General features: G+C 39.0%; 1 protein-coding gene across 5 annotated transcripts in view; it reads right to left on the bottom strand.

Annotated features, from left to right (window-relative positions):
- The window catches only part of LOC130530404 (plexin-A1-like), a 162,742-nt gene that overhangs the window by 136,091 nt on the left and 12,774 nt on the right, over window positions 1–13,877 (bottom strand). For all 5 annotated transcript variants that reach the window (XM_057041541.1, XM_057041543.1, XM_057041544.1 and 2 more), the window contains exon 2: window positions 4,798–6,171. In XM_057041541.1, the coding sequence (XP_056897521.1) occupies window positions 4,798–5,967 (1,170 nt within the window). In that variant the 5' untranslated portion in view covers window positions 5,968–6,171. The remainder of the gene's footprint in view (window positions 1–4,797; window positions 6,172–13,877) is intronic.

Below are 13,877 nucleotides of genomic sequence, written 5' to 3'. Positions count from 1 at the left end.
GATTAACTTAATAAACTATCTTTTTGGAATTTCCTTCTAGAACATTATTTTTTAATTAGGTAACAAAAATGTAATTTAATTGTGTATCGTTCCATATTCTGTAATAGAATAAAATTCTGTATTAGAATAAAACCCTACTCAGGTTTATTGAAAATATTTTGCTTAGCCTGTTCCATAACCAACAAGAACATCCAATTTTGGCACTCAATAAAAACACACACACACACACACACACACACACACACAAAAGGTTTATAAACCTTTTTTTCATGCAATCAGTGCATTAAAAAAGACCATTGTAACGCTTTAGAGGGACCCGGCTGACCCATCAAGTGTAGAACAAGCATCCAGTAATGAGACTGAAGATAAAACAAGATGTTAGAGAAGAGATAGAACACAGAGGGCCAGATATCAGTTGCCTGGAAGACAGAATGCAAAATGTCAGAGATATTCACTATAATCCTGGCCAGCAGTTATGAACACTGATGAATATTAATAAACAGAATTAGGCTTATAGAAAGAAATAGGGAAAGGGAAGAAAAAAATGGGGAAAGGATGGCAGACAGTTAACTTCAGAAAAGCATGGTGAAGGGAATGAGAACAGAAGAGTCTTTCTGTCAGATTTGTTTTGGGTTTTCTTTATGTTTTTGAGGCAAGAAAAAGAATTTGCAACACAGAATGAAGAGAACAGGAAAAACAAAGTAGGCCTATCAATGAAGGTATCTTCATCCTATGCCTGAGTCAGACTCATTAGTCATGCTGAGGTGGTAGAATTCCTCAGTTGGTAGAGCTGGACAGCAGCCCACATACATCAAAGGTCACCCACCCCTCAGTTTCCCTCCCAGGAGACCACGGCTGGCGTAAGTGGACATAAAGATGCACAGGGAGGGTTTGAGTCATGCCTGTCAAAGTGTGTCGAAATGACAATGTCACTGTCTGAACTCAGATTTAGCTCACAGACACAACAGCCTAACGGTGTTGTAATCCTCATGTAAAATGATTCAGACTGAAAAGTAGTCTTAGGAGAAAGAAAACAAAACTTTGACACTGATAAAGCCAGATTTTCAAGCACGCAGTCAAGATTTAAACACAGATAATAGTTATGCACCATTTTATCATTTGCTTAGCTAGATTTTGTGAAAACCTACTGGCTAAACAGGCATTAAGGCATTAATATGGATCATTTTTCAGCTAAGTTAGAATTGATTTATACGCTGCGCAAATACCCGACAATTACCCCAAGGCCAGTACCCAAGGCCACCAAAGATGTCTCAAACCCTGTCATCTAAAAACGAGATGAAATTTGCATCTAGGGTTATAGTTATTTATAAATATTTTTATATTTATTTATATGGAAGAATGTACTCAGTAGAATAAACTGATTATTAAATCAACAAAATTTTTGAAAGTGGTCATGTTGCAGTGGTCCTCTGCCGTGTAAAATGCTATGGATAAATAATTTCATGTAATTTTATTGTATCTAGTTGTTTGGACTGCAGTTGTGACTGCACCATATGTTTTTTGTTTGTTTTCGGTTAGTTTGCTCTCTCCGTGTCTGTATAGGTTTCCTGTGGGTACTCTGGTTTCCCTATGACTAAGGGATTTACCCTCCATCTGGACTAAATACTGTCATGGAAGTGTATCATGACAATAAAATATCCTTTCCTCTTCCATTTCTTATTGACACATGCAAACTAATAACTGTAGTGATGTGTATTGCATATATAAAAGCTCAGTATATACATATATATTAAATAGGGGGACTTTTTGTTTTTAATATAATCTTGACTTTGTAGTGACTCAAGGACTGGATGAATTATACTTCTCAAGCCATTACGGGAAAATTGAAATTGGACTTGGACTGCTTTCAAGTCAATGCTGGATACAGCGTGGAACTGTGACTATAAAGTTCGTCCTTTAAGAAGCTATAATAGATACAAGAAGTTAATGATAATTTGCTGGAATGTAGGAGTTTTGTAATAATTTGTGCCAAAGGTAAAGGGATGAACTGTCCTCGATCCTGACTTCTGATAGCCTTCGAATAGGGTTAGTGTTGGCCTGACCTTGTCTCTTGAATGGAAGAAAATTTCTACATAATGCCACAAGACCCCCATCATCAGAATAAACCAAACGTGAATGTAACAGGAATTGATGAATTTGTCAAAGTGACGTCCCAGAGAGAGATCTGCTGACATGACCTTGATCGATTTCACGCAGAACGACAGATGGCCATAAAGGACAATCATGTAACTATTCTCATTAGCATAATAATATGCACATATATTGTTGTTTTTTTTACACAGCCATGCAGCAGCAAAAAACATAATGTCTTGCATGATCTTCGAAAAATAAATCAGCAATCATTACAAAATGCACTGAATATTATTATGTTATTGAAAAAAATATATTGTCTGTGTCTCTTATGTCCTTTGCGATCCAAATCTAACCATCCAACAGTAGCAATAAATAGCATCCTGGTACTCTGCAGAAGCACAGCTCCAACTGTGCCATGGCTTAGAAAATATACTGTGCTTGTAACACTTACACTTGTTGAACTAACTAAATATGAATTCATTATAAGAAGCATAATTAATTAGATAGACAAACACTTAAGAGTGCACAAGTCCAGCTCAGTCCCATAATTATGCGAGCATGATCAGACAATTATAGTTTCAGACATTTAAGACCTGCCCAGTCAGTATGTCAAATACTTAATATCACCAAAGTCGTGTACCGCTGTCAATATCTCCAGTTTCAGTCTCAGTCACCCCAGAAATTGACATCTTTCCCTTTCATCCCCAGTGGCTTTATTTCTGCTTTTACTTCTCTCTCAGTTTTTCCTCATGCCACATCCCAATAACTTTACATCTGTCTGCCCTTGTGCTCTACCTCCTTATTTCTCCCTCTATTACTTTCTGTCTTCAACCCTGGCCATTCACCCTTCCTTCTATAGCGCTGCTCCATTGTTTATCACCCTGCTCCTGTTTCTTACCATGAATTCTGTTCTCCCCACATTGAATTTTCAGATCACATCCAGCCACTGGCTTTACACACTAAGTCATTCTATACCTCATCACTCAGTGGTGAGTCAAGGAGAGGGCAGAGAGCGATGGCCAAAGGAGACTAAAGCCTTCTGTGAGAAAGAGGACCAAAGAAAGCTAGCTGTTAAAAATGAAATAGGTGAAAGTTTAAAATTTGTAGACAAAGAAAACGAATCAAGGAAAGCTGAGTGAAAGGAGCATAGCAAATCAAGAAAACTGAATATAAAAGAAAGGAAAGAGGGACCATGGGGTGAACAAAGTGAAATTAATATGCAAATTATTGAGCAAGAGGAGAGGTTGGAGAGAGTGGATGAAGACAGTTAGGTGTATTGCAGTAGGAGATTTATGGCAGGTTGTTATGGAGCACTGACTGAATAACAGAAGGTGAGGCCAGGTGAATTATTCATGAGAATGTGTGTACGTGTGTGACATGTGGGTAGGACTCACATAAATATCTCCCAGACACCCTTAAACCCCCTCATCTATAGCAAAATAAAAAGACAAACCATAGCTTGTCGACAGCTGGAGGAATTTCTGAAAACAACAGGGACTAGCTTTGAAACCGATTTCCTGTCTTCATACCGAATGTGTAACGTCAGCCGATGGCAAAATCACACTGACAACAGTAAATTACCGCAAAAGGGAAATAATAAATCAGTAAATTGATTTAGTCCATTTTGATCTAATGTATTCTGTTTAATCTATTTTATTAGACTGTGTCTTTGTGGATTTAACATGGGCTGCCAATAAAATGTGTTTCTACATGGGGTTAGAAAAACAGCAATTTGGAGGTTGGAAGCTTTTGAAAACTCAAATAAACACAACGTGCTCTCTTGCTGGTCTAATACATTAACCATATAATTATGTAGTCAAGTAGTTTTATGCTAAATAAATCTCCCCCTCTTAAAGGCATCATATTTATTTAACTACATTTTGTGGCCACATTCATGATGTTGGACTGTGGGGGAAACCTGAGCAGTTATTCAATCACATGGAGGCATTATTTTAGCAAAGGATTTTTGACCACAGCAGCTATACATTTTGGTGACCTGTCAGGCTGCCATTGTCTTTGACAGTCATTATAAATGTTTAGTGCTGTGTAATAAATTCACTTATGATCAATACATATTCCACAGGAATTTGTTGAGAAATGTGCATGCTGAGCCAGGGACTTTAGGGTTTAAGATGTTGAAATGTTGTCTTTTCAGATTTTCAACTGGTGCGAGGTTGTACAGCTATGGATTTTGGCCAAGGGGATTAATGAATTCCAAAAAAATGAATAACACATCTTGTAAAACACATAAAAGACGTGCAAATAAGTAATAATTAGTAAAATAGGGTAGCCCAAACAGAGGAAGGCATCTGCTGCAAAACATTGTAATGCCAAAATTATGAAAAGTACGCGAGAAGTTTGTTGCAGTGGGAGGATCCACTTATTTTTCTGTTCTTTCAGAGTATATAGCCATTATTCAAACCATTTGAATCTAAATTTGAGAAATGTCTTCCCTATGTCCAAAGGCTAATTTAAATATCAAACAAACTTCTTTACTTCTCCACAAAAAAAAACTACCACTTTTTTCAAATTTAAAAAAAAAGGGATGTGGGTCTTATACAATATAGTCCACATGTATCAGAATTTAAAATCCTTCAAGGATAAATGTTGGATTGTATAATCTTTGCATGCTTTTCATGTTTTTTGTTCGCTAACCAGTAGAGAACATCACAGTTTAGGTACATTATAGTCTGAAATACTCACTGAATTGATGCAGGCCAGCTCCTTATTTAGCAGCCAGGGCAGGGACAGTTTCCCCTCTCCTCTGTAGCATGACTGTATCCTCTCTTTTATCTTCTCCTTTATCCGTTTCATTGTAAACAGACACAATGCTGACTCCTTGGGTGGCTTGGCTCTGTTCTTTTGACCTTGTGCAAATACAGTGAACAGAACCTCTTCATGCTCTTGAATACCGAGTGAGCGTGCCAAACGAATTCCTGGTCGAGCCAAATAAGCATCCTGAACCAAACGATACTCCACTCCATCTTTGGTGCAGCCAATTGGAAACTCAACGTAGGAGTAAAACTTGGGATCATCAACACAAAGGCGGACGATCTTAGATGTGAAAAACTGCTCACTGCTCGCATCTGGTGATGTAAGTTGGGTATCAAGCTGTAAAGTAAGATAATACACAAATTGCTCGCTGTTGAAGCCATATATGTAGTAGATATCAAATGCCGGGAACTTGGAAAGTGTGTCAGAGGGAATTTTAAGCTGTGAGGAAACAAATTCATCCTGATAGACAAAGCTGAACATGTCAGCATTTTCCTCATTGGACATCAACTTGCGGCTGGACAATGTTGGAAAGTATTCAGATTTCCCGTCGATGGGGGTACCAACAAAAAGTTTTCCACCACCACCAAAAACATCTGGGGAGATCACAACACCAGACATGGTCCCTGCTTCAGCAACACTGGATAGATAATGCTCCTTACGGTGGTGGGGCTCGCCAAGCTTGAACAAATCATCTAGACGCAGGAACTGGCATATTCCCTGGGAGGTACTTCCACAGGCAATTAAGCGATTGTGGGCAGCATCAAGTAGCAAAAGTTTATTGACATTAGAGGTCTGCACCAATTCATGGGGGCAGGACTGAACACCAGGTGGAGGGTAACAACGGGGATTGTCAGTAACGGGACCAGTGACGTGGCTGCGTAGCTTGGTGAGGTTACTCGAGAGCTTATAGATCCAGTTCACAGCACCAAGGTAGACTTCGCCTGTTTTGTTGTTGACCACCAAATGTGTGAGGCCACCTTCTGGGGGAGAGAAGAAGAGGAGGGAAGAGGAGGAGGTGGGGGGCAAAGAAGTGGAGGCCATGGAGATGAAGAGGAGGAGAAGGGCAATAATGCAGACTGGGATATGGTATAAAGCCATGGTAGTGAAGGCGGAGCAAGTGTGACAGGGTGTTTTCTTGCTACACAATCCTTTCGGATCAGTCAGTGCCTTATAGGACCCACGAGGTCTGATGATATAACTGGAGTGTCTTAGAGCACTTGGGTTTCCTCTGCACTGTTTCCTTCTTTCTCCCGTTATTTTATAACCTCATTCCCTGGTCCTCAGCCTCGTCCACCACCATCCCTAAAAACAAAAGGAAAAAGCAGATGTAAATTCAATCACTTATATTTTTCATTTTAAGAAATCCATCAAAAATGGGTCAAATTTGAATTCAGACAATGTAGATTAAATAAAGTGATTTTTTTTGCATCTTCTCACTGTACATCATCGTGGTCAATAGTGACATATTAGCATTGTAGTAAAGTAACTTTGCACAGTTAAGTTTTATTGTCATGAATTTGTTCTTTGAAGGTCTAAATGTAGAGCACAATGCAAAAACTCGCTTAACAGTGAACTTTTCTTCTCTGCCTCTGTTTCTCCTTCCCTTTCATTGCATTCCTCTCCCTCAGTTTCTTGTCAATAGTGTCTTTCATCTGTAGCCGAGCCATGATTACAGTGTCCCAGATGACGATGCTGTTGTCTGTCTCACCAGGACAAAAACATCTTTTGTAACCATCTAAGACACATACAGTTTTACATAGTATCACAGTGACTTCACAGCATTAACACACACAGAAATAGCTGACATTAAACAGATGCATGGCCTATGTACTTGTCCAACTGATTGACAGAAGAAAATAGGCCGTATATGCTAAAACAGACACATATTATACTGAGTGACATTTTAAAGTGATTATTTCTGCAGCATTGTCGCTTCACCTTTTCTGATGTCTGAATAGTAAAAATGGAGATGTCAAGCCTGATACTGACATGTAGAGAAGAAATGCTTTTTGATTGAATTGCTTTATCCTGATCACATTTATGTTGAAGTGCTTAGTTAATAGGTTTTGGATCAAGTTGCTGAACTATATTCCACACAGCCTACACCTGGAGTCTTGTCTGGTACAGTAGACCCTGGCCTCTGTTGCTCTGGTGCTCAGGGCCTATATGTATATATATATATATATATATTAGCTCTAATTGACAACCAGGGTCCACACTGACCATTTGGAATTAGTCTAATAATTACTAAACATTTACTTTAACACTGTATAATTTTAACCATTGCAAATGTGAATTATTTCAGCAAGTGCTGTGTTAACTCTGTTTATTTGTATTGAAGACTATATCAACAAGATGGAACAAAATTTTGAAGATTGGATTACTACACTGGGAAACCACTGGTAAAACAGATCATAGCAGCATCAGTACTTCACTTTTGTACTGCAATGTGGGTTTTAAAAGTTAAAGCATTTCAACACAAGGGGGAAAAAACTGTTTTTATTGAGTCAACAATCAACCTGGCATCAGTTTCCTTTGACAAACTCAAGCCTATGAGGCTTACACTTGATCAGCAGTTACCTGTGCTAGACGAAATGCAAGCAGCAGATATTTCTAGTTTAACATCGTTGTCATCAGAATCTCAGCATTTTTCCTACAACAAACACACTGATAGGAGCATTTATTGCATCAGTTGGCCCATCTTTAATTGTACCTTAAAACATCAAATTAATGTGAGGATGCCTATTATGAGATACCTTGATAACCATCTCCGAAGGCAACTGTTAATTGTGACATGAGAAGATTTCTAATTGTCTTTTCAATTGTGTAATATTGAGAATAATGACTGTAGTAGTTAATAGTAGGGCTGTATAAAATAATCCATTAAACTGCATGATTAATTTTAAAAATAATTAAAAACATTAGTTTTCACACGCTGAAAGGAGTTTCGTTTTACTGAAGCACTTCTTAGGTCACCCTATCAATGTGAAACAGGAGGTCAGGAATTCCTCTGCAAGTTCATCAGTGCTGTCCAGCTTGCCAAAGATGAGATAAGTAAGTAAAGGATGAGGAGTGGAACTAGATCAAATAGAACAATCAATAAACAGATCTAAATGTAATATACTTTCTATGCCTCAGGATAAATACAGCATGTCAGCCAATGGCCAAACAGGCCACTAGCTACTACTTATAAGTAATACATTAAATATTTCAACCTTTTCTGATATGCACGACTTTTCCTTTACACTGCATTGCTTTATATCAAGATATTATTTAATTGAAGGAACTTAAAATTAAATCAAATCTGGCTTACATATGGTTTTGTCAACAGAGAACAGTCTTGCATAATGCTTAGGCAATTTTCACCTGCTCAAATAGGTTTTAAGTGTTTTACAGCATTGTACAGTCTGAAGAACTGCTCCAGAAGCTTCGCCCTTCAGCCGCTTTGTTCTAAGACACTGCTACTAAGATCTGCACTCAGAAACACCAACATGCACTCCCTTTTCTGTCTCAGCTGACAGGTGCAGCTCAGTCATCACTCACTAATACAGAGTACTGGAATACTGGAAAAAATTCTACATGGAACAGAACCACATGCCACAGCCTTAATTTGACTGAGTCACTAACTCAGCTCACCTCTTCTGTCTTCCAAGCTCTCCAGAGTGGAGGAATTTAGGGATGCTTCAAACAAAAATGAAATGAAACTGACAGCTGCTGCATGTTTTTGCACACAATAGGGGATGCTGAAGCCCAGTTCTTCCACTACGTTTATGATGCAGATTAAAGATGTTTATGCTAATTGTGATTAACTTGAGTGTTTTGCCAATGATTATTTATTTATTTCCAGCTTGCGTTAACTTGGTTCTACAAGATTGAGAGTAAATATTGAGCTTGCAGCTCTAATGAATCAGCAAAATAGAAAGAGCTGATTAGTTCATGTGCCATGCATCCCGCTCAAAATTATTTGGCTTTTTTTTGTCTTTCCCTTTTATGTGCAGCAATCACAATAGCTACTGTGTCTATTATATAAGTATACACTGTCCTCTGTCACAAGATTCTCCAACTATTTGTAAATTACATCACAGTTATATATGAATGTACACGTTGTTTGACTGTATCCTGGTGTCTTGTGAACAAAAAGGTAAAGGGTGAAAATTCTGATTCTATTTCTCCTGTTAAAGATATTTTGATAAAAAAGGTTAGCAACCCATTTGCATGGAATATATCTAAGTTTTGTTTCATTTTGATTATCATTCAATTTTTTCTTAAATTTAAACAACTGACATTAACGGATCCCAACACTCATTTCTGTGCTGTGGCTGTGTTGTGCTATTATTACTCGTGCATGCTGCAATCAATCAATCATTATTCATATAGCATCTGTTACAATCAAAATTGTCTCTAGGCGCTTTCCAGAATCCCAGCGCCTGACCCCCAACAAGCAAGAGTGGCAAGGAAAAACTCCCCTTTAACAGGAAGAAACCTTGAGCAGGACCGGGCTCATGTAGGGGGACCATCCTGCTGATGGCAAATTAATTTTAGAATTAAATTGGTTGATTACACAGCACAAAGTTAGATGTCAAGAGTGGAATAATTCCGAGGTATAAATTAAGGGAAAAAGGAAGAGCTCATCATAAGTTTCAGATGTGCCTCAAACTTTTACTGATAAGGAAGGAGACAGAAAACCTGACCTGAGCTGGTTGCCTATTTTGGCCGTGGCATGTAATAGCACCTGTCAAAGACCATTTGGTCTAATTAACAAGGTCACAAACACACTGAAATCAGAGATACAACTTTTCAACACCAGAGACACAATATAAGTCATAGTTTCCTATTGTGTTTTCTTGGAATGAGTCTTTCCTATTCCACCTAGGAACGTAACATCAGAGAACTTGTCAAGAAAGTATTTTTATTGCAAGAAACAGTGCTATGGTATACAGGGAAAGGTATCTGTCTGAACTAACAAATGTTTTATCAGAGAATTAATACTCCAGTTGGATCATTGCCATGCAATCAACCATAGTCTCCAAAGTGGGGTCCCTGCAGCTAAAATCATTTAGAAGCAGTGTAAGTGTTGAATAGGTCTTGAAACACTGTTCTTTATCAAAGAATTTGGCGTGTATAATCACAACAGGCTCCCGACCGCAGAACAGCTATTTTGGAGGGAGCAATTATGGATATTAGGGATGGAGTGAGGGAGGGAAAGAAAACAAAAAAGGAGCCTCTGCAGATTTTTGTTTTCCATAAACAGTATGTTTGGCTGTACATGTATAGGAGAGAACACCCCAAAATTGGAGGACAATAGTGACAAGGACAAACCAGAAGACAGAGTTCTCTGCTACTGCATTGCTGCTGATATTTCTGTGGGGAGACAGATGGGAAACTAAGTGCAGATTGCCATTTTATATCTAGAGGCAAGAGGAATACTACCATGTTTTTTTGCTGTGAGACTTTATGCTCGACCTGCAATAAAACTGGTTTTATAGCCACTGCAGTGATGTAATGCTGGCTATAAACTGAGGCTGCCATTAGGAAGGTGAAGATATAAACACTGATTTGCCAGCATCTGCTCTGCATGAGACTGAGTGGAGCTGGCAATAAAGCTCTATCTTGATTATTATATAATTATTTAATTTATTTAGATGACTGGAGACAGAGGTTTTGAAGTATGGATAAAAAATGTGATGTACATCTCCAGCAGTTAAATATGCTTTTGCAGCTTGTTTTGAAAACTGAATGTTTCCATGTTCGCAGTCCAAACGTTAACAAGGTGGCACCTCTTAAGATATTTTAACATTTAGTCACAACTAGAAATACTATCCATTCCCCAATTTGTAAAACAACCTTCCTGAGAAGAGTAATATTGATCTATCTGCAACAGCTTTGCTTACAGGAACAAACAGCCACTCATACGATCCAGTCCACATTCTGCACGCATGCACACCCGAGGACCGTGAAGTAGGTAATGTACCTGCTCTTTCTGCTGACTACAATGTAGATGCTGAAGCTTACAGAGGAGTGATACCATAGCTGATTAAATACTGGCACTTGAATCAGACCCTCACATGCCTACACAGACCTTCACACACAATCATATAAGGACATACACATAGCACAAGGTAGGAGTTAGCATCCAAGCACACAGCCAAAAACGATGTTCATGTGCATCTAAGATTGAGACGGGTGTGTGTGTGTGTGTGCGTGCGTGCATGCGTGCGTGTGTGCACATATGCACACGTCTATCTGTATGTCATCTCTCCTCTGATGTGACCTTTACACACTGATATTTTCTTCCTATCCTGCATACAACACTGCTAACACAATTACACTGGGCTAATGAACAAAGAACCCTGATAAAGTCACACAAAGACATACACACACATTCGCAGAGTTTCCTCTATGCATATCAATCTCTTTGTAAAGGCTACATTTGCATCTTTAATATAAATGAAAGTGCTTATTAAAGTGCACACAGTGGTTCAGATCAGATGGAGCAGGAGCTCGTCTAAATCCATAGCGTTTAACCCCTCTCTCTCTTTCTTGTTTCTATTAAATCCAACCTTCTCTCCCCCTGCCCACCAGGGTCACACTAGTAAATCATCTCATTTATGCAGCACTATTGTCCAGACTGAACCCAGGTTGGTGTCTGGAAATTGCTTGTTTTGTCCACTTATGTAAAATGCTTCATTTGTATTCAAGGAAAATAGAGGAAAAACTTCTTCCAAGTCAGGTGATTATCAATACTGCACTTAAGCTCAGCTCGGACCAACAACATAATAGGTCCAGGTAGGAAAAAGCACTTCTACTACTGCAAGTAATAACCAAATCTCTTTCACTGCCTTTCTTGATGAGACCAAGTAGCTCTTGATCTGAACTATTCCCAGTGTGTCATTTTGATTAGACTTTTCGCCAGTGTGAATACATTTTGTTCCATTAGCACTAGCACTTATTTAGTAAAGGCTCTCACTGGGCTTTCCGGCATAATCAAAGATGACAACTCCTCAAGGGATGTGGTCAGGCTTATTAATGCAGGATGAAAAATAAATCATGGTGAGTAATCTCATCTAATGACGCATTCTTTCCCACTTTGCACAGTAACAAAAAAAAAAAAACCTCTGTACAAATTGGCTGCTATGATGAACAATTGTTGACTGGGTCAATTAGTATTTTAGGATTTATGGTGTAATTTAACATGACCAATAGCCCAAATTTCAGCATTTTCGTCCCTCCCAGTTACCTCTGATTTTGCCTGGGTAAACTCTCCTGACTATTTTGAATATGTGTGAATAAAGTGTCTTCACATATAAAGATGGACAGCTAAATGTCTCCCTTAAGTAAATACCTATATTAAAAGCAAACTGAAATGAAATGAAAGATATCCTTTCCTTACAACAGGCGTGGATGAACTTTAAAGTGTGTTGTTGTGTCTCTTTATGATCAGAGAGTATATTAAATCTACCTCCTGCAATAATAAGTGTTACTCTGGGGGCAGTAATGGGGTTTCTGCATTGCTGCACATGTAATTTTGTTCTTTTACAAATGTTTCCATTTCATCTCACTATGAGCTAGAGATTTCAAACTATGCTCTTTTTTTAACAGACAGTTCACTTCAGCCCCATTTGACATTAAATCAACAACAGACCTTTCTTCCCTCTGAGATCCCTGCAACCAAATCTAATCACACTTGGGTCTGGAGTCTAATTTGTCTGCGTTTGAGGTGCAGTGCCATAAAAACGCAGAGAAAAATCTACCGCACGGCTAATCAAATTTGGATCTGCATTTCTGACACTGGGTCACACACAGGGGGGAAAAAAAGGAGTGAATTTTCCAGACGTTGGCTGTATTGTGATTGCACATGCTCCAGGGTTGCAGAATCTGGTTCTGATTATCAGGTCTGGGAGCTGACAGCATTCCAGTGGAGCCACTGTCTCATGGGCATTAAGCACAACACATAAGGTATAATCCGCTAAAATAAAACAATTTCTCCCAGGTAGAACCAAATGGCACAGAGCTGAACATTGAAAACAGCCTGAGACCTGGTATCACATCTGCTGGGGTTACCTCAACCAGCTGCCTGGCTTCTACGCTGCACCTAAACCTGACCATTAACCTCTCTTCGGAAAAGCAAAAGAACTTCCCTAGAAGGAGTGACACATATCCCCATAGTGTTTTGCTCCCAGGACAGCCAGTAAAATGACAGACACTGATGTGGTTCATTAGCCAGATGAATGAAAACCTTGACTTGGCACAAACCCAAATGTACGGATATGATATTGCACACGTGTTTCTACATGAAAGACAGAACAACAATGACAAAAATAACTCCACCATTTATGCAACCACTATTGCTCATTTCCCACATCTAATTGTGGTGTCATAGCTCATGGTAACCCAGAATGACCACACTCTCGCCTGGTATGTGTTTATGTATGGACTCAAATGTGAGCTGACAGCTGCATTTCTTCTAATGGTGTGTTAGACATTGATGATTTTGTCTTGTTAACCCTAAAGCAATATTGCAGCTGCTTGTGTTGTTTTTGGCACGCATGCAGTTCATAGCAGTTCATAAATAATTAGCCCCTTGTGTTTTCGGTTCTGGGTGGGTGGGGGTGGGGGGGGGGGGGGGGGGGTGCTGAGGAACTTGCATCGGCTCGGCCTTTTTTAGAAATCAGGTTCATAAACACAACAACAATGGTAAACAGAGCTTTAGTATCAACCATTCTACTATTTTATTTTTAATTAAAATAGGAGGAAGAAAAGAAAGGAAAAAGACAACAACAACCTCTTCCCAGGTTGTGCTCATCTAATGAAAATGCAGTCCCAGAGAGAACTATCAGTGTCTGTGATATTATCATCCATCCAAAGCTGAAGACTTGCTTCTGCTGAATAAATATCTAGTCCGGACTATGTTACAGCTGAAGAGCTCCTGATGTTGCTGTCAAACTGTTTTTCCTTCAGGCATGTAGAGGGGGCATACCCCCATATCTGGACCGGGTCAGAGAGGGCGT

The sequence above is a fragment of the Takifugu flavidus genome, chromosome 8 (genome assembly GCF_003711565.1).
Source record: "Takifugu flavidus isolate HTHZ2018 chromosome 8, ASM371156v2, whole genome shotgun sequence".
Lineage (NCBI taxonomy): Eukaryota > Metazoa > Chordata > Actinopteri > Tetraodontiformes > Tetraodontidae > Takifugu > Takifugu flavidus.
The sequence above is the reverse complement of the archived record's forward strand: the minus strand, read 5'-3'. Positions and strand labels throughout refer to the sequence as shown.